We start from the raw sequence: 17,207 nt of genomic DNA on the forward strand, positions 1-17,207 counted from the left end.
CCCTGGGGGGAGGCCAGGCCCTCCTGACGCCCGGGACCCCGGCCCTGGGGGGAGGCCAGGCCCTCCTGACGCCCGGGACCCCGGCCCTGGGGGGAGGCCAGCGCCAGGCCCTCCTGACGCCCGGGACCCCGGCTCTGGGGGGAGGCCAGGCCCTCCTGACGCCCGGGACCCCGGCTCTGGGGGGAGGCTGCTGGCCGACAGGAGTGTTCTCCCCGCGTGACTCAGGCCGGCCTTGCCAGAGGCCTTTCCAGGCTGGTGGCCTCGAGTCTGCGCGCTGCCTGGAGAGGACGTGCACGGGAGCTGCAGGGGCTGCACAGCTGGGGGTGCTTGGAGCAGCCTGGCCGTCCCCACAGCCGCTGTGAGACCTGCCGGGACGTGGCCCCTCCCAGTGTGGGCGCTCCTTTACCACGGGGCCCCCGTGTCACGGCTGGACAGTCTCCCGGGCTTCACCCGCTCACCCCAGGGTGCCCGACAGTGACTTGGGTGCCTGGGGTCTAACACAGCTCCAGCCTCGCCTAGCGCTCTGGGGACCCGCCGTCCCACCTGCAGGGACAGATGGCTCAGTGTCCACAGAGGACAGGGTGCCAGTCCATGTGTGAGCGGCCCCCAGTGGCAGCAGGGTGCTCAGCAGGAGGGGCCGCTGCGTGCCCAGAGCTCGAGGCCACACCCCCTGCAGGAGTAGCAGGTTTGCCTCCGGGCACAGCCGGGCCGGGGGTGCCATCCCCTCCTGGGAGCAGCGCGAGCGCTGGCACAGCCCTTTGGGCCTCGGGTGCCCTGTCACCGCTGCTGAAGCTCCTGGCCACGGCTGGATGAGCTGTGACCAGAGGCCAGGAGGGCCCCGCAGGGAGCCACACAGATGGATGTCCCCGCACCTCAGGCTGCTGGCTGGGGAGGGGGCGAGAGGGAGGCTGAGCCCACCCAGGAGACCCGGTGCGGGTGGGGAGGTTTGCTGCCCCAGAGCCCCAGGGAGCATGGCTCTGCTTCGCTCCTACAGCACCGGGTGCTGTCCCCGTCACCAGAAGAGGGCGCTGGGACACGCCAGCGTTTGCAGTCGGGGAGCTCCGTATGCACAGAGCGTGCACGCCAGCGGCCAGAGGTGGGCGGGCTCCGGGTCAGAGCGCCCTGAATCTGGGCACAGGGGCGCACTTCCTTGCTCACCACTCAGGAGACAGGAGCGTGGGCCCCGTGCCAGGACAGCCAGGGCCCCCTGCCCCCACTGAAAGCAGCCCAGGCACACGGTGCCCACAGGGGGTGCAGACGGGTCTGGGGACACGCGGGTACAGGGCGACCCCTCGGGGTGGCTTGCAGGGTACATGGCGTGCACCCTGGGGGTCCCCTGACGCCGCGCCCACGCCCTCGGGTGGAGGCTCAGGCAGGCCTCTCCCCCCATGTGCCCCCGAGGACCTTCAACTACATCCTGCGGGAGCTGCCCAAAGTGCCGACGCACGTGCCCGTGTGCGTGCTGGGGAACTACCGCGACATGGGCGAGCACCGCGTCATCCTGCCCGACGACGTGCGCGACGTCCTCGACCACCTGGACAGGTGGGTCCACAGCTGCCCCCAGACACACCTGACCCCCCCACCGGGACGCTCCTGTCCCCTGGATCGGCCTGCTGCACTGCCCTTGCCCGAGCCCTGGCCACCCCCCCAGCTGCAGGCCCCGGGCCCTCCTGGAGACTGACTCGGGCAGGGTCACGGCCGAGCACCCCCCGTGTGTGGCGGGAATGTCGGCCCGTCCCTGGGCCAGCATGGGTGGGTGCACAGTGAGGCCCTGCAGGGGCAGACGGCCCCAGCGGCCTGGTCTGGGCGTCCACCGGAGGACGCCCTGCCGAGCAGAGCCACCTGAACCTCAACGTCTCCTCCTGGGACGGTGGGCCCGTTACCCACTGGCCAACCCAGCGCCCCGGGGCACTGCTCCCAGGACAGCCTGGCCCGGGTGCATCCTCGGCCCAGTGCGCCCCGCTGCCCCGGCCGCCTCAGGCTCTCCGACTCTGCTCTCCTGTGAACAGGCCCCCGGGATCCTCTTACTTCCGCTACGCTGAGTCCTCCATGAAGAACAGCTTCGGCCTCAAGTACCTGCACAGGTTCTTCAACATCCCCTTCCTGCAGCTTCAGGTGAGCGCCGCCGGCAGGGGCGGGGCTCGGGGCCACCGGCGGGGTGCCCCAGGCTGGTTGGGGAGCTGGGCCCTCCCCAGCTTGTCTGCGCGGGTCCTTCTCGGTGCTGTGGCCTGCGGCAGTGACCAGCCCACATGGGCGCCCCGCTGCCCCCGCCATGGGCCTGGGCACTCTGCCGACAGCTGCAGGGGCTGAGAAGCCCCCGCCCTCCCCCACCTGGCCGGCCACCCTCTCTGGAGTCTCGCTCTCCCTTTTGTCGGGATGCTCTTAGATTTACAGAAAAGGCTGAGGCTTTTGCACCCTGGCTCAGCTTGCCCCTGCCCCGCCACAACGGTAGCCCCACACGTCAGTCACGGCTCTGCTGGCTGCAGTGGCCCTTCAGATGTGTCTGGCTCAGTGTCTGACCTTAGACAAGCAATCAGCTTTCAAGGCGAGACCCCAGAGGTGACAGCCTTGCTCATCACGGAGCACAGACACACAGCACCCCATGGTCCATCCCCGGGGTGCTGGCCTGTGGCTCCTGCCGCCACAGAGGCCTCTCACTTCCTCTGAAAGGGTGCAGAGCTCACCAGTGAGAGCGGCTGTCTTTCCTCCTCTCTCGCCTTCTGAAGAGACGAGGCCCTTGAAGGCCAGGATGCGGGCACTCACCCTTCACCTGCCCTTTCCCTGGGCACCCTGGGGGTTGATCTGCATCACCCTTAGGGGTGCCTTGAGCTTCCTGTCAGAGCACAGCATGCAAACAGTCGCAGGAAAACACCCCCAGCGTGGACTGAAGGGCAGCAGTGGGCAGAGCGGAAGGTGGAAGCCATCCTGCCATGGAGCACCGGGCCATCAGGAAGCGAGTGTCTCAGCAAGTGCTGGAGCTTCCCGAACCTCAGGGCACCTGTGTGAACAGGGCGCTGTCTCGGGTGCTTTGCGCACGTTGTGATCTCTGCCCCTCGAGCCTCACGGAGCCACCAAGGCATCTCACTGGCCCCTGGGTGCGGCCCTGCGGGCTCCCGGCTCCGCGGTGGCCTTGTCCATTGGGGGCCGCCAGGCCGATGGGCGATTGATCACCCCAGGACAGCCCCGGCTCAGCCTCCTGCTTCCTGTCTGCAGAGGGAGACGCTGCTGCGGCAGCTGGAGACAAACCAGCTGGACATAGACGCCACGCTGGAGGAGCTGTCCGTGCAGCAGGAGACCGAGGACCAGAACTATGACATGTGCGTGTGGCCGGGCTGCGTTCGCGCTCAGACCCCCGGGCGGGCTCTGCAGGAAGGCGGGTGCGTGCTGGGCCAGGCCGCGCCCCAGCCCTGCTCTGCGCTTGGCGGGCGGCATGTGAGTGCCTCCCACCACGTAGATGTGTCTGCACGAGGAGCTGCTGCTCAGAGAAACCGAGTCACGTCAGGTCTGAGTCAGTACAGGCCCCGGGCCTTGCTGCAGTCAGGTCTCAGCCCTTCCTGGGAATCAGATGAGACAACGGCCCTTCCCCAGTCTCCCTGGGATGGGAGGTCAGGCACTTGGGCTCTGCCGCCCCGCCCACTGAGCACTTCCGCTGGGCCTGCTTCGCTGGGTGTGATGGGCACACGGAGTGGCCGCCTGTCTCGGGCAGGGGCGGGGGTGCTCAGGCCTGGTGCAGCTGTGGGCATCGGCTGCCTTGTCCCCCCGCCTCTGTCCAGACCAGCCCAGCTGCTGGCCACCTGGTGTGCAGCCCAAGGCGCCACTGACCAGCCCTGTGTCCACCCCAGGCCCCTGCACGCCCGGCGGCCCTGTTTGCCAGCCGAGGCCCCGTCCCTGTTTTGATGTCGGTGTTGCTGGGTGACACCCGTGGAGGCAGCTCCTTGCCCCTGGGAGGGCGCAGGGGAGGGGCCCAAGCCTCCAGGCCCGATAGCAGAGGGAGGGTGTTGTCCCAGTGCGTCCAGCGGGATGGCTGACCCATGGGGAGCAGGCCTGGTGGGCATTCCTCTGACGCGCAACAGGGTGGGTCGTGGGCACCCAGAGCACGGGGCAGCCCCGTCTGCTTGAGGGTCAGGTTAGCTCCTGGGGTGGGCATGTTTCTTTGGGGAAGGCCTGGCCCCAAATTCCCACTAAACTGTGTCCTGTGGTCTGCTGGGTGTTCTTCGGGTGGGGCAGCCGCTGTTCCACCTGCGCCTCGGGCGGGACCCTCCCGTCTCCTTGCCACCCCAGGGCCTCAGGGAGGGACTTTGGGGCCTCCCCGGAGGCAGATCCAGCTACTAGTTCTGACACTGAGAGGGGGGCGGCAGGGGTCATCCAGGTGGCGGTGTTTTCACCCACCCTGTCAGGCTGGCCTTGCTGCACACGCCTGCCCCCACACCCCACACCCCACACCCCCCACCCCCGCCAAGGCTGACCAGCTCCCGCCAGGTCTCCAACTGAACGTGGGCACCAGGTTCCCTGGGGAGGTGGCAGCTGGAGCCCCCCCCCCATGGTGCCCACCCTCCACCAGCCCCCAGGACAGTCCCTGGAGAAGGCGGCACCCTGGGGGCTCAGCAGTGGTGTGACTGCGACCTGCCCTGAGCCGCTGGGGGACTGCCAAGGTCGGGGGCGGACCCCACCCCAGCCCCTGCCAAGGCCACCAAAGTCGGAGGCAGACCCCACCCCAGCCCCTGCCAAGACCCTGTACTGTGCCTGCCCCACCCCGTCTCCACACACCAGCCTAGAGGCAAGGACGCCGGCTCTCCATTGCACACCTGTTTGAAAGCTCGTCCCTCCAGAGGAGGGCCCTGCTCAGGCTTCCATGCCGCCGGTGTCCTCAGCCAGGGGGAGGTGGTGCCCAGGACCCTGGGGCAGGGGCCCTGTCGCCATCAGCACAGCAGCTCCAGGGACCTCATGCAGGGAGGGCTGTGTCGGGGTGGGCGGCGCGCTCACGCACATGGGGAGGGCTGTGTCGGGGCGGGCGGCGCGCTCACGCACATGGGGAGGGCTGTGTCGGGGCGGGCGGCGCACTCACGCGGGCGGGCAGCGTTCAAGTGGTCCGTTCCCGCAGCTTCCTGGAGATGATGGAGGCACGCAGCCGTGGCCACGCATCCCCGCTGACCACCAGCGGGCAGAGCCCGTCCTCCGGCTCCCAGTCCCCCGTGGTGCCTCCCAGCACAGTGTCTACGGGGAGCTCCAGCCCCAGCACGCCCCAGCCGGTTCTGCAGCCACCCCTACAGGCCCCCCCGGCGCCTCCTGCCCCTGCTGAAGCCGCGCCCCCGCCAGCCGCACCTCCCCGACGCAGCATCATCGCTCGGCTGTTCGGGGCCGCGCCGGCAACAGAGGCGGCCCCCCCGCCCCCAGGTAGGCCCCACCTCCAGGGACGACCCCAACCCCAGGGAGGACCGGAGGCAGGCCCAGGCTTCCCGAGGGGGAGCAGCCCTGTCTGTCTCCCCGGCCCCAGGAGGGACAAGGTCCCCCATCCTCCTGGGCAGGTGGCCCCGCAGCCCAGCCGTACCATCCTGTTCATGGGCCAGCCAGGGGCGGGGGGAGTTGGTGAGCGCAAGCTGGCACCCACTGTCCCCAGAGCCGACCCCAGCTGCAGAGGCCTCCCTGAAAGTCCAGAACGTGGAGGACTTCGTTCCTGAAGACAGCCTGGACCGCAGTTTCCTGGAGGACACGGTCCCTGCCAAGGACGAAAAGAGACTGGGAGCCAGGGGCCCTCAGGACAGCGACAGGTGAGGGCAGGGCCCAGAGGCAAGAGGCAGCTGGGGCCATCCTCAGCCTGGCCCTCTGCCCATCAGGTATGGACTCCGGGAACACATGCCCGTCCACATCTGGGCGCTGGGACAGAGCAGAGGTGCGCGGAGGAGGAAGGGAGAGCAGCTTCAGGCCACATCCTGACTCCTCGGTGTCACGACTCAGCAGGCGTCCCCCTTGCCTGACCCTGGGCTGCTGCCGCTTGAGAGCACAGGCCAGGCCTGCTGGACGGAGCCTGGGGCAAAAGAGCCGCTGTGCACTTCTTCCCGGGGGCAGGGCGGGTGTGAAGGGGAGGCGCGAGCTTGTGGCCGCCTGAGGCCCCTCCACGCACTCTTCCCAGCACCCCGTCCCTTTCAGACCCGCCCCCACTCCTGCTTTTCTCACACATGTGGCGGCCCCCCCCCACAGGGCTGCCCCCAGGCTGCCCTGGCAGCTGGTGCCCCTTAGCCGTGTCCACGTAGGGCAGAGCAGCTGCACAGGCCCAGGCCTGGAGGCTAGAGTGGGTGCTCTGGGCCCTCCTCGTGACTTCTGACTGCCCTGCCCTCCCTGCAGCGACAGGGAGACCCAGGCAGGGAACCCGATGGTGGCAGGTTTCCAGGACGACGTGGACCTTGAAGATAAGCCTCCCAGCAGGCCCTTGCCACCCACAGGCCCCGTCCCCAGCGAGGACATCACTCTGTCCAGCGAGGAGGAGGCAGAGGAGGGGGCAGGGCACCCCAAGCCTGCAGTCCTGGCCCCCCAGAAGTGCCCTGAGCCAGAGACCAGACGGTGTGTTGGGACGGAAGGGAAGAGGTGCCGGGGCCCTGGGGGGAGGGAAGGCGGGAGGCGGCCTCAGGTCCCTGACGCTCTTCTGTGTCCCCAGGTCCTCCACAAAGGCCTTGGGGCCGCCCCGGGACGCGGCTCCCAGGGCGGCAGAGCCCCGCCGGCCGGGCAGCACCAAGCCCCACCCCGAGGGCCCCTCTGGCGGGCTGGAGGAGGGCACGGACAAGCCAGTGTCGTCAGAGAGCGACGCCGAGGGGCCCATCGCCGCCCAGATGCTGTCCTTTGTCATGGATGACCCGGACTTTGAGAGCGACTCAGATGCTCAGCGGAGAGCGGTGAGGACCAGCCTTGCGCCCGTGCTGCTTGCGAGCCCAGGGCAGCTGGGTGGGCGGGGGACGTGCCGCCCGAGACGTGGGGGCTCCCAGGGCACGGTCAGGCCCGTGGGGACTGCAGGGCGGCTGCCCCACGGGGCACCATGTACAACAGGCACAGCTGACCCTGCTCTAGGGACGGCTGGGGGGCTGCCGCGTCACAGCTGACATACGCGGGCCGTCGTTACTGGGGGGGCCCCTGGACTGGGGCGGTAACGGAAGCCCCTGGGGGTCACGTGACAGCCAGGGGGATGCGGGGGTCTGCGGCTGACCTGCCTGCTCCCTGTCCAGGGCGAGTTCCCTGTGCGAGAGGACCTCTCTGACCTGACCGATGAGGACGCTGGCCCCGTGCAGCCCCCTGAACCCCCCAAACCCCTGGCCCCCTCCTTCAGACTGAAGGACGACTCCGACCTCTTCGGGCTGGGGCTGGAAGAGCCGGGCCGCGAGGACAGCAGTGAGCAAGGTAGCCGTGTTGGGCCCGCCCCCTCCTGCCAGGCGCCAGCTGACCTCGGCCTCACCCTGAACCCAGGGCTCCGGAGCAGGGGCACAGGGGCGGCAGGCAGGCCCCCACGGGGCCAGAAGCCCCGTCCCCAGCCCTGCTCTGCGTGGCCCCGCTGTTCATTGACCACCTCCCAGCTCCCCAGGCACCTGAGTGCAGCCACACGGGAGGCCTCTGCAGGCACAGGCGGCGGGCAGGAGCGCTTCTGGGCCGCGGTCCCGCCCTGCCTTTCTGGCCTTCTGCAGAGAGAGGGCCTGGTCTCTGGGCCCGTGGGGACCCACACACAGTCTCTGGCTGCCGGCTCCTGGCGTCGTCCCAGTCTCTGGGCCGCTGGAGCCTAGAAGCCGACCTGGGGCCTCCCTGGGCCTTCCTCATCCCCAGAGCAGAGAGGAAAGGACATCTGTTTGCAGGAGTGGCCCGGGCCCTGCCCAAACCCAGGGCAGAGGCTGCAGGGCTAGGTGCTGGCTCTGGGCTGTGCTCACGCTGGGGACCCAGGGACCCCGGCTCAGACCAGACCTGCCCACCCCCGGCTTAACCCAGGCTGCTGTTCCGTGCCAGGCCCAGGGTGGGCCTGGCCTCGGGCCGGGGAACTGACGCTGCCTCTCCTCTGCAGATAAGGAGGGCAGGCCCCCCGCGAAGGAGAAGAAAAAGAAGAAGAAAAAGGGCAGAGAGGTATCTGAGCCCCCGGGCGCCCTGGGGCGGCCCCGCTCACCCAGCCGCCCTGACACTGCGGTGTGCCCCTGTAGGAGGAAGACAAGGCAGCGAAGAAGAGGAGCAAGCATAAGAAGAACCGGGAGCGGGTGGACGACAAGGGCAGGGACGAGCGGCGGCGGCGGCCTCGGGGCCCGCAGAGGACGGCCCTGGACGAGCTGGAGGCTTTTCTGGGCGGCGGGGCGCCTGGCGGCCCCCTCCGCGGTGGCGGCGACTACGAAGCGCTCTAGGCCCCGCCCTGCGGACCGCGGGCGCCGGCGCGCCGGGGGCTGGGGCGGCGGGCAGCCGGCCCCCCGCGCTTCTCAGGGATGGGACAGGCCGAGGAGGCCCGTGAGGCTGTTTACAGGGGGGGTGCGTCCCCGCCGGCCCCTGCTCGCCCCCGGCCCGCTGCACGCGCTCACCTGGCCTGCTGCATGCGGGCCGTCCCCACTTCCTGCTGCGGCTCAGCCGGCGCCGCAGGCCTCCGTCCCCGGACCCAGGGTCCGCTGCGCGCTGAGGCCAGGCAGTGCTGGCGCCCCTGCGGGGGTGGCTCTTGCCAGGCACGGCCTCCAGCTTTGCACCTGAGCTCGGGCATGCGCGGGCCGAGCAGGAGGCCCTCAGCACTCGTGTCCATCACTGTCCTCCGCACTGCTCGGACCATAAAGCTCTCCTGTTTTACTGTGCGTCCGTGTGTGCTGCTGCTGCCAGGGGCCCGGCCCAGGTGGGCAGGAAGTGGGTGGGCAGGAAGGTCCCGAACTCCCTGCCTACAGGCCATGGGGCCCTTCTCCCCGCGAGGTGACTGCGCTCGGGGGAGGAAGCCTCAGGCAGGCCCAGCCCCACTCGCGCCGTGCCGCGTGCAGGTGGGCCAGCGCAGGCGCCCTCCGCGGACCTGGTCCCACCCCCGAGGGCCGCCGCGCACCCCTGCTCCCACCTGGCGCTGACCTCAGCCCTGCAGGCCCCTCCGGCTGTCATTAGGGCCCTGCCCCACCCACAGGTGCCGGAGAACTGTCCCCTCCAAAGGCGTACAGACTGCCTTCTAAGGACGAAGAGGGGCCGGTGGGCAGCCGCCCTCCCCCCAACTCAGGGAGACCCACACCAGGACGCAGATGGGCAGTCATGACTGGGCGGGGGCTGGGCACCACACTAACCCATAAGGGCACCTGTAACCCAGTTCGTGAGGCTGGCTATCATTGTAGTGCCCACTACCATGAGGACCAGACTGACCTGGACTGGCCCAGGGGCCCCTCAGCTGACAGGCCAGAACGTGGCTGACCCTGCCCCTGGGAGCTGCAGGCACCAGCGCCCTGCCCATCTGCCAGCCTGGACTGTTTCCTGGCTCAGCCTCATGTGAGGGGCTGGAGGGGGGATGTTACCATGCAGTTCTGGGGTGTGCACACCTGACCAGGGCAGTGGGGCCTCCGCCTGCCTGGACACGGGGGGCAGAGGAGCCTGTCCTCCCGGGGAGGCTGCACAGCGGGAGGACAGGAAGCAGCAGGGCCCTGGGGGTGCCCACGTGCCCGGGGAAGGCTTGGCAAAGACAGGCCTGCAGCACAGAGGCCAACAGGGCATGGGGCTGCCCATCTGCTCCTGCCTTGGCTGGCCGCAGGCGTTTATTCCGGGAGCTGTCCGCAGCGCGGCCAGGACTTGGGCAGCCTCCAAGGCCGGCCAGGCTGCCGGCTGCCCTCCAGCAGATGTCCGGGAGGTGGGGGCGGGCAGGCTAGGCCAGGCGCTCCTCGGCCCGAGGTCTTCTCGCTGGACCCCAGGCATGTACCTTGAGGGCTCAAGGAGCCCCTCACCGCGCACCCAGCTCGGCCCCAAGCAGGAGCGAGCGCGCCACGCAGGTCCCCGGCCCACAGTGCGGTCCCTTTAAGTGCAGTCCCACCGGCCGCCATCGGGGGCAGCACCGAGCGGCCCGGCAGCCTCACGCCGCTGCCTCGAAGCTTCTGCCGGTGCCGGGGCCGCGGCGGCGCGGGGGACGGCGGAGCGCGCGCGGGCCTGCGCAGACCGCCGGGCGCGGTGCGGGAGCACCGCCCAGGTAAGGGGTCCAGGCCGCTGCCCCGCGGATCTTCTGTGAGTGCGGCGACCAAGAGGACGGGGACGCTGCGCCTTGGAGGACGGCGGTCCCCACCCCCGGGGGCTCGGGGCTGGGCCGGGCTGCGCGCCGGGGAGGGCCACCCGCCGGGCTCTTTAGGCCTGGGACCCCGGCGGGGGCGGACCGTCCCATCGCCAAGGGAAGGTGTGTCGCCCAGTCTGGCTCCTCGGGGGCCGCGGCAGCGCCAAGGCCGGGCTGTCACCTCCCTGGGGCGGAGCCTCATACCCTGTCATCCAGCCCCCGGTCCTGGCCTGGCTTCAGGGTGGGAGGGGGATGGGCCTGGAAACCAGGGACAGGTGGGTGGGGGTGCTGAGATGGGGACAAGCACTGGGCCTGGGTGGCTCTGACCCAGGGGGGCAGCTCTGCTGGCAGGAAAGCCCTGGCACACCGGGGACACAGAGGGTCAGCCAAACCAGAGGCCCTGCCAGGTGAGCGCCCAGCTCGCTTTTCCGAGCTCACCTTGGAGCATGCTCCCCCAGCCCGTGAGGAGGTGGAGACCCCATACCGCTGTCTGAGCCACCCCCCTCCACCCCTAGCCTCTCCAGGCTTTGGGCACCCAGAGAAGCCGCTGGCCCAAGTCTGAACGTGGGCCTAGTACAGAGGGGTGGACCCCAGCTCAGCCTGCATGCGGGGGCATGGAACCTCAGGTTTCCATGGAGCTCTCCCGTGATGCTGAGGGGAGGGCCTGCCTGAGAATTGCGGGTGGCAGGGGCTTGATCCACCCACCGCCCTGCCTCCCCTGCTGGCGGCCTCCTGGCCTGCTGCGCCGCTCAGGGACCTGGGGGCAGCCTTGAGCTCCTTGAGCTCACACACCCCCACGTGGTCCGACAGCCAGGGCCTGGTTTCCGCTGCCATGCGCTTGCTGCAAAGATTAGGGGGTCACTCTCCCAGCCTTGTCATGACAGCCCCAAAGAGCTTGGTGAGTTTCAACCACCCCAAAAAGGGGGAGAGTCAGAGGCGGTTCCTGCAAGGCAAGGGGAGCTTTGGGGCCCAGGTATGAGCTCCGGAAGCATGGCTGTGGCCAGTGCCACCCGGAGACTGAGGGCAGGGCAGCAAGCCCATGAGCCTCTGTGCCACGCCTGGGCCTGACGGGGCCACTTCAGGGCCTGCAGGGGCCTCTGCGCTGGGCCTTGACACAGCGCTGGGGGACGGCTGCCTGTCCAGCTGCGCCAGTTGGGGGGGGTGGGGGGGTGCAGGAGGCTGGTTAAGGTTGCTTAAGGCTGGGGCCAGGGGCTTCAGACTGCAGCATGGGGGGATTGGTCTGCACTAGGCGTTAGGAGGGGGCTTCATCACCTGCTTTATAGGAGCCAGCACCTTAAAGCAGTCTGTGAAGGCCCCAGTGAGCACACAGTTGTCCCACCTGTGGGCACCGGTGGGGTGGTCCTGGGGTCACGCTCATTCTTCCTACCCCACTGCTGGCCTGTCCCTGAAAGGGGGTCTACCCCAGCCTGCCAGTGGTCACTAGTGAGCACAGGAGCTCGGGGGCCGCTGCGATGACGTCCCCTTTCTGGTCACCCACCTCCTCCCAGCAGAAAGTGGCCCAGAAAGGATGGTGTGGAGGAGGGGGCAGGACCCGAGTGGCTGGACAGCTGGGCGCCCCCTGCAGGTGCCTGGGACGCCGGCATGGAACATGGGCCTGTGGCCGCAGGCCTTGGCTGCCTCCCGGGCTGTGCCCCAGGTAAGCCGGGCCAGCGCTGGGGGTTAGCGGGGCCTGGGCTGCAGAGGGGCCGCCCTGACCCGCGTCTCCCCTCAGGGCGAAAGCCCCGAAAGGCCGAGTGAGCTGACGCCTGGAGACTTCTTTTAAGATGACCCGCACCGACCCGCCGGATCTGCTGGTGTCGACCGTGTACCAGGACATCAAGGTGGCGGCCCCGGGGCCCGTGTCGAGGCCCCCGCCATGTGAGCGCCCCATGGCTCGGCCTGCAGCGCCCGCGCCTTTCAACAAGCGCCACTGTCGAAGCTTCGATTTCCTGGAGGGGCTGGACGGGGTGGCCATGGAGGCCCGCCCAGAGGCGCCGCCTCCGGAGCCCGCTGCGCCGCGCGCCCGATCTCGCGACGGCGAGACCCGGCGCCGCGCCCGTTCCAAGAGCGCCCCCCGCGCGCCCCCGAGCCTGGCGCCCGCGCCCGCCTCACCCCCCGTGCTGCCGCGCCGAGGCCGAGAAGCGCAGCGAACGGCGCGGGCCGACGCGTCGCCCCGCCGGGAGCCCGCGTACCCCGCGCTGCGCGCGCTCGCCAACGAGCTGCACCCCATCAAGCTGCAGCCGCAGCGGGGCGGCCCTGGCCGCATCGCGCCCCTCTGCGCTGCAGCCAACCGCTGCGCTCCAGCCGAGCCAGCCGAGCCACCCGCGGGGCCCGCCCCCCACGTCCGCTGCCGCCTGGACATCAAGCCAGACGAAGCGGTGCTGCAGCACGCCGCCCGGGGCTCACGGCCCTGCGGGCCCCCCGAGACCGCGCCCTGGCCCCGCGCCGCCCCGCAGCTCCACGGCCTTACGGTGCCCGGGCCTCGCCACGTGGCCCTCTCGCGCACCCCCACCCCCAGTGACTCCTACTGCGCCGACCCCCGGGCGCTGTACTGCGACGGGCCGCTGCCCGGGCCCCGGGACTACGCGGAGCGCCGGAGTGTGCCCTTCACCACTCCGCCGGGGCCCACCCAGTTCTTCTACACGGAGGAACCCGAGGGCCACCCTGGGGGCTTCATGGCCAGCCCTGGCCCGCCCTTCGACGGCTACTATCCCAGGCCCTTTCTGCCCGAAGAGCCCCCGGGGCCCAGTCCAAGACGCGGGAGCGGCTACTACGCGGGGGAAGTTCGAACTTTCCCGGTCCAGGAACCACCCTCCCGCTCCTACTACGGGGAGGCCCCCCGCGCCTACGGCCCGCCCTGCGGCCCGCGTTATGCCCCCGAGGAGCCTCGAGCCCGCCCCGCCGCCCGCGCGTTTTACACTGAGGATTTCGGGCGGTACCGCAATCGAGAAGCCCTGACGCGGACTTATCCACACCCGCGAGGCAGCCCGGCCTGGGGCGACTGGGGCCCGCGGCCTTACCGCACCCTGCAGGTGGCGCCCCCGCCGGACCCCGGCCCGCTGCTCGCCTCCTGGCACGGCGGCACGGGCACCAGTCCACCCCGGCTAGCGACCGACAGCCGCCACTACTCGCGCTCCTGGGACAACATCCTGGCACCAGGGCCGCGCCGCGAAGACCCCTTGGGCCGTGGCCGTAGCTACGAGAACCTGCTGGGCCACGAGGCGCGGGAGCCGCGGGGCACGTCCCCCGAAGGCCGGCGCCCGCCCGTCGTCGTGAACCTGTCCACCTCGCCCCGACGCTACGCGGCGCTGTCCTTGTCCGAGACGTCCCTGTCCGAGAAGGGCCGTGTTGGGGAGGGCCCCGGCCGAAACTGGTACGTCACCCCGGAGATCACCATCACCGACAACGATCTGCGCGCCGCCGAGCGCCCGGCCGCCAGGAGCTGGGAGATGCCGGGAAGCCGCCCCCGCCAGTATCAGCCCGCCGCCCCCGACGGCCCCGCCTCTGGCCGCCAGCGCAGCCTCGAGCAGCTGGACGAGCTCATCACTGACCTGGTCATCGACTCGCGATCCCCAGCCGGCCAGGCGCTCGAGCCCACGTCCGACGGCCTGGGCCGCCAGTTGCGGCGCCTGCTCGACTCGCGGCCCTCGGGGCCCGGGGGCCCGGCGCTGGCGCCGCGCTCGCCACCTGCGTCCGCCGGTAGCGCAGAAGAGCCCGCGGGCCAGGGGCAGGCGGCCGACGCCTCCCCTGAGCCCAGCGCCGACGAGGACGACCTGATGACGTGCTCCAACGCGCGCTGCGGGCGCACCGAGACCATGTTCAACGCCTGCCTCTACTTCAAGTCCTGCCACAGCTGCTACACCTACTACTGCTCGCGCCTGTGCCGCCGCGAGGACTGGGACGCGCACAAGGCACGCTGCGTGTACGGCCGCGTGGGCAGCGTGTGCCGCCACGTGCTGCAGTTCTGCCGCGACAGCGGCCCGGTGCACCGCGCCTTCTCGCGCATCGCGCGCGTCGGCTTCTTGTCCCGCGGCCGTGGGGTGCTCTTCCTGGGCTTCCCGAGCCCCGGCTCCGCAGACAACTTCCTGCGCTTCGGCCTCGAGGGGCTGCTGCTGTCGCCCACCTACCTGTCGCTGCGCGAGCTGGCCACGCATGCGGCCCCTCTGGGCAGCTATGCTCGGGAGCTGGCGGCCGCTGGGCGCCTCTACGAACCAGCCGAGTGCTTCCTGCTCAGCGTGTCGGTGGCTGTGGGCCCCGGGGCCACCCCGCCCGGCGCCCCTGCCAGGCCAGTGCCCGCGCCTCGCAGCCCGGGACCCACGGTGCGCAAGTTCGCCAAAGTGGCGCTGGCGGCCGGCAGCCCAGCACGGCCGCCCCCCGCGCGGGGTCGCGAACCCGACATGGAGACTTTGATCCTGACGCCGCCGCCCGGCACTGCGGGCCTAGACCAGGACGGCGAGGCGGGCCGGCGAGCACGCGAAGTGGCCTTCATTCACATCCAGCGAGAGCTGCGGCTGCGCGGCGTCTTCCTGCGCCACGAGTTCCCGCGCGTCTACGAGCAGCTCTGCGAGTTTGTCGAAGCCAACCGGCGCTTCACGCCCACCACCATCTACCCCACGGACCGGCGCACCGGCCGCCCCTTCATGTGCATGATCATGGCTGCGTCCGAGCCGCGCGCGCTCGACTGGGTGGCCAGTGCGAACCTCTTGGATGACATCATGTGAGCCGCGGGGGAGCGTCCGGCCCCGCCCAGTCCACCCAGGGCCCACCCTGAACCCCGTCAGGTCCACCAAGCCCCGCCCAGTCCACCCAGGGCCCACCCTGAACCCCATCAGGTCCACCCAAGCCCCACCTGGTCCACCAGGCCCCGCCCACATCGCCGCGAGCTCCGCCCCGTCGCGGTCTCAAGAAGCGCCGCCTTTCCCCCCCTTCCGGCGACAACTGTCCCAGTCCCGCCGGGCTCCCTCTCCCCCAGTTCGTCCTCGGGGCTCCCTAGAGGCAGGTCCTCGACCGCTTGGTGCTCCCCGCTGGGAGGCGGGGTGGGTCTGAGGACCAGCCCGCCCTGCCTTTGCGCGGAGAAGTCACTACTGCAGACCCGACCGCGCGTATCCGACTCGTCCGCCCCCTGCCCATCTGCAGGGCCTCCCTGGAGCGTCTCCAACCGCGGCTCGCCGTGGTCCAGGAGCCCGAGTTGACCAAAGCCTAGTCCTGTCCCTTTAAACACACCCCCCCCCCACCCGCTTCCTGTGGTCTGGGATGCACCCTGCTCAGAGGCTTTTCCTCTCTGGAGGACAGACACGCTGATTGGTCTCGGTGTGTCCGCACCCCGAGCACTTCCTGGCCTGGTGGGCTGGCAGGGCCGGCGGGGACCTGCGTGGGGCCCTCGCAGACTGGGTCAGACCTCGGTACACTGACGGTGCTGCCCGCCCTGCCGCGGGGGTTGGGGCAAGCAGCAGTAAAGGGGTACTGGGGGTGGGGGGCCCTCAACCAAGGCACAAGACACCCAACCAGAGGGGAGGAGGTCCTGGGCCGGGGAAGCAGAGGGGAGGGGCGCTGGCCAGAGCTCAGACCCGGCAGGGCGTGCGTTGGGCTGCCTGCTCTCACCCGGTCGATGGCCCCAGGCGTGCGCCAGAGCGGCCCTAACCTCACAGGCGGGAGCAGGTGCAGAGGCTGGGTGAGCGCGAGCGGCCCAGGAGGCCCTCCAGCTGGGACCCTATCAGAAGCCCTAGTGAGGACCGAGGAGGAGGTTCGTCCCCAGTCTGGAGCAGGGGCGGGAGCGAGCTACTTCCACAGGGCGGCGGTCCGTCAGAGGTGTGGGGGGCGCAGTTGCGCAAACGCCCGCGCTCTAACTCGCTCTGGCCCCGCCTTGTGGTGCTGGCTGGACGCTTGAGGCTGGAGTGCACGCTCCAGTGTCCGTTATCCCCGCTCTCGTCGGGGGGTGCCCGCTGGCCCTGGCCCGAGAGGGCGAGGCCCGGCGCCCCGAAGGGCCTTCCTGAAGCCTCAGGCCCCCGTCAGGGCCAGGTGGTGGGAGGCATCGATTCAATTAAATTGTGGGCCCCACCCCCCACCTCCGATCACTGCCCGCACCCCCGCCCGCGCACCCGCGCCCATCTCCTCTCGTTCCTTCACCTGCCTGCGCGCCTGCCTCGGCTCCGCGCATTCGCACTGGCCACGCGCCCCGCTTAGCCCCTCCCGCCTTCGCGGCCTCACAAACTGGCCGCCGCGTCCCCTGCCCAGGGGCCTCCGCCTTCGGCCCCACGCGCCGCCCAGGAATGACCCTGGACTGGGGTTACTTCCAGAGGGGGAGCGCTTTTGAACCAAGGAAAATATAACTCGAATGTAGCCACTGCTGCCTCGTTTTTTGTTCAGAGTGGGTGCGACGTTGAAGATTTTCGGAGCCGAGGGGGGCGGACCTTCGGAAACAGGGGTGGGAAACCACTAAACAACGTGGAGTGGGAGGGTGGAGAGAGGGGCTCCGACTCGGTGGGGACGCGGGCCGGGAGACCGTGGGACTCGGTGGGGACCGGAGGGCGGGAGACCGCGAGACTAGGTGGGGACGCGGGGCGGGAGACCGCGGGACTCGGTGGGGCCGGGGGGCGGGAGGCCGTGGGACTCGGTGGGGACGCGGGGCGGGAGGCCGCGGGACTCGGTGGGGACGGGGCCAGGAGACCGTGGGACTCGGTGGGGACGGGGGGCGGGACACCGTGGGACTCGGTGGGGACGAGGCCGGGAAGCCGTGGGACTCGGTGGGGACGGGGCCGGGAGACCGTGGGACTCGGTGGGGACGGGGGGCGGGACACCGCGGGACTCGGTGGGGACGGGGGCCGGGAGGCCGCGGGACTCGGTGGGGACCGGGCCCGGGAGACCGTGGGACTCGGTGGGGACGGGGCCAGGAGACCGTGAGACTCGGTGGGGACGGGGGGCGGGACACCGTGGGACTCGGTGGGGACGAGGCCGGGAGACCGTGGGACTCGGTGGGGACGGG

At 70.5% G+C, this 17,207-nt stretch overlaps 2 protein-coding genes across 3 annotated transcripts in view; both read left to right on the forward strand.

The window, feature by feature from the left end:
* Positions 1-8,795, forward strand: part of RABL6 (RAB, member RAS oncogene family like 6) — a 19,512-nt gene extending 10,717 nt beyond the window's left edge. Inside the window, exons 6-15 of the mRNA XM_025262215.2 lie at positions 1,402-1,542; positions 2,010-2,115; positions 3,214-3,317; positions 5,102-5,394; positions 5,618-5,768; positions 6,343-6,558; positions 6,653-6,887; positions 7,215-7,386; positions 8,036-8,094; positions 8,169-8,795. Coding sequence (XP_025118000.2) covers positions 1,402-1,542; positions 2,010-2,115; positions 3,214-3,317; positions 5,102-5,394; positions 5,618-5,768; positions 6,343-6,558; positions 6,653-6,887; positions 7,215-7,386; positions 8,036-8,094; positions 8,169-8,363 — 1,672 coding nt within the window. The 3' untranslated portion in view covers positions 8,364-8,795. The remainder of the gene's footprint in view (positions 1-1,401; positions 1,543-2,009; positions 2,116-3,213; positions 3,318-5,101; positions 5,395-5,617; positions 5,769-6,342; positions 6,559-6,652; positions 6,888-7,214; positions 7,387-8,035; positions 8,095-8,168) is intronic.
* A 1,220-nt stretch (positions 8,796-10,015) lies between these two features.
* Positions 10,016-16,568, forward strand: AJM1 (apical junction component 1 homolog). Of its 2 annotated transcripts, none has more exons than XM_044926552.1 (3): positions 10,016-10,147; positions 11,734-11,882; positions 11,958-16,568. In XM_044926552.1, exon 3 carries the CDS (start codon positions 12,010-12,012, stop codon positions 14,944-14,946), a length of 2,937 nt encoding a protein of 978 aa, XP_044782487.1. In that variant the 5' UTR covers positions 10,016-10,147; positions 11,734-11,882; positions 11,958-12,009; the 3' UTR covers positions 14,947-16,568. The 2 variants fall into 2 exon arrangements, with proteins under 2 accessions (XP_044782487.1, XP_025117998.2); XM_025262213.2 differs by having other exon boundaries at positions 10,023-10,147; positions 11,737-11,882.
* The last annotated feature ends 639 nt before the right edge of the window (positions 16,569-17,207 follow it).

This window comes from Bubalus bubalis, chromosome 12, assembly GCF_019923935.1.
Source record: "Bubalus bubalis isolate 160015118507 breed Murrah chromosome 12, NDDB_SH_1, whole genome shotgun sequence".
NCBI lineage: Eukaryota > Metazoa > Chordata > Mammalia > Artiodactyla > Bovidae > Bubalus > Bubalus bubalis.

Coding starts and splice junctions, on each gene's coding strand:
- AJM1 (XM_044926552.1), top strand. CDS start 12,010: ATGACCCGCACCGACCCGCCGGATCTGCTGGTGTCGACCGTGTACCAG.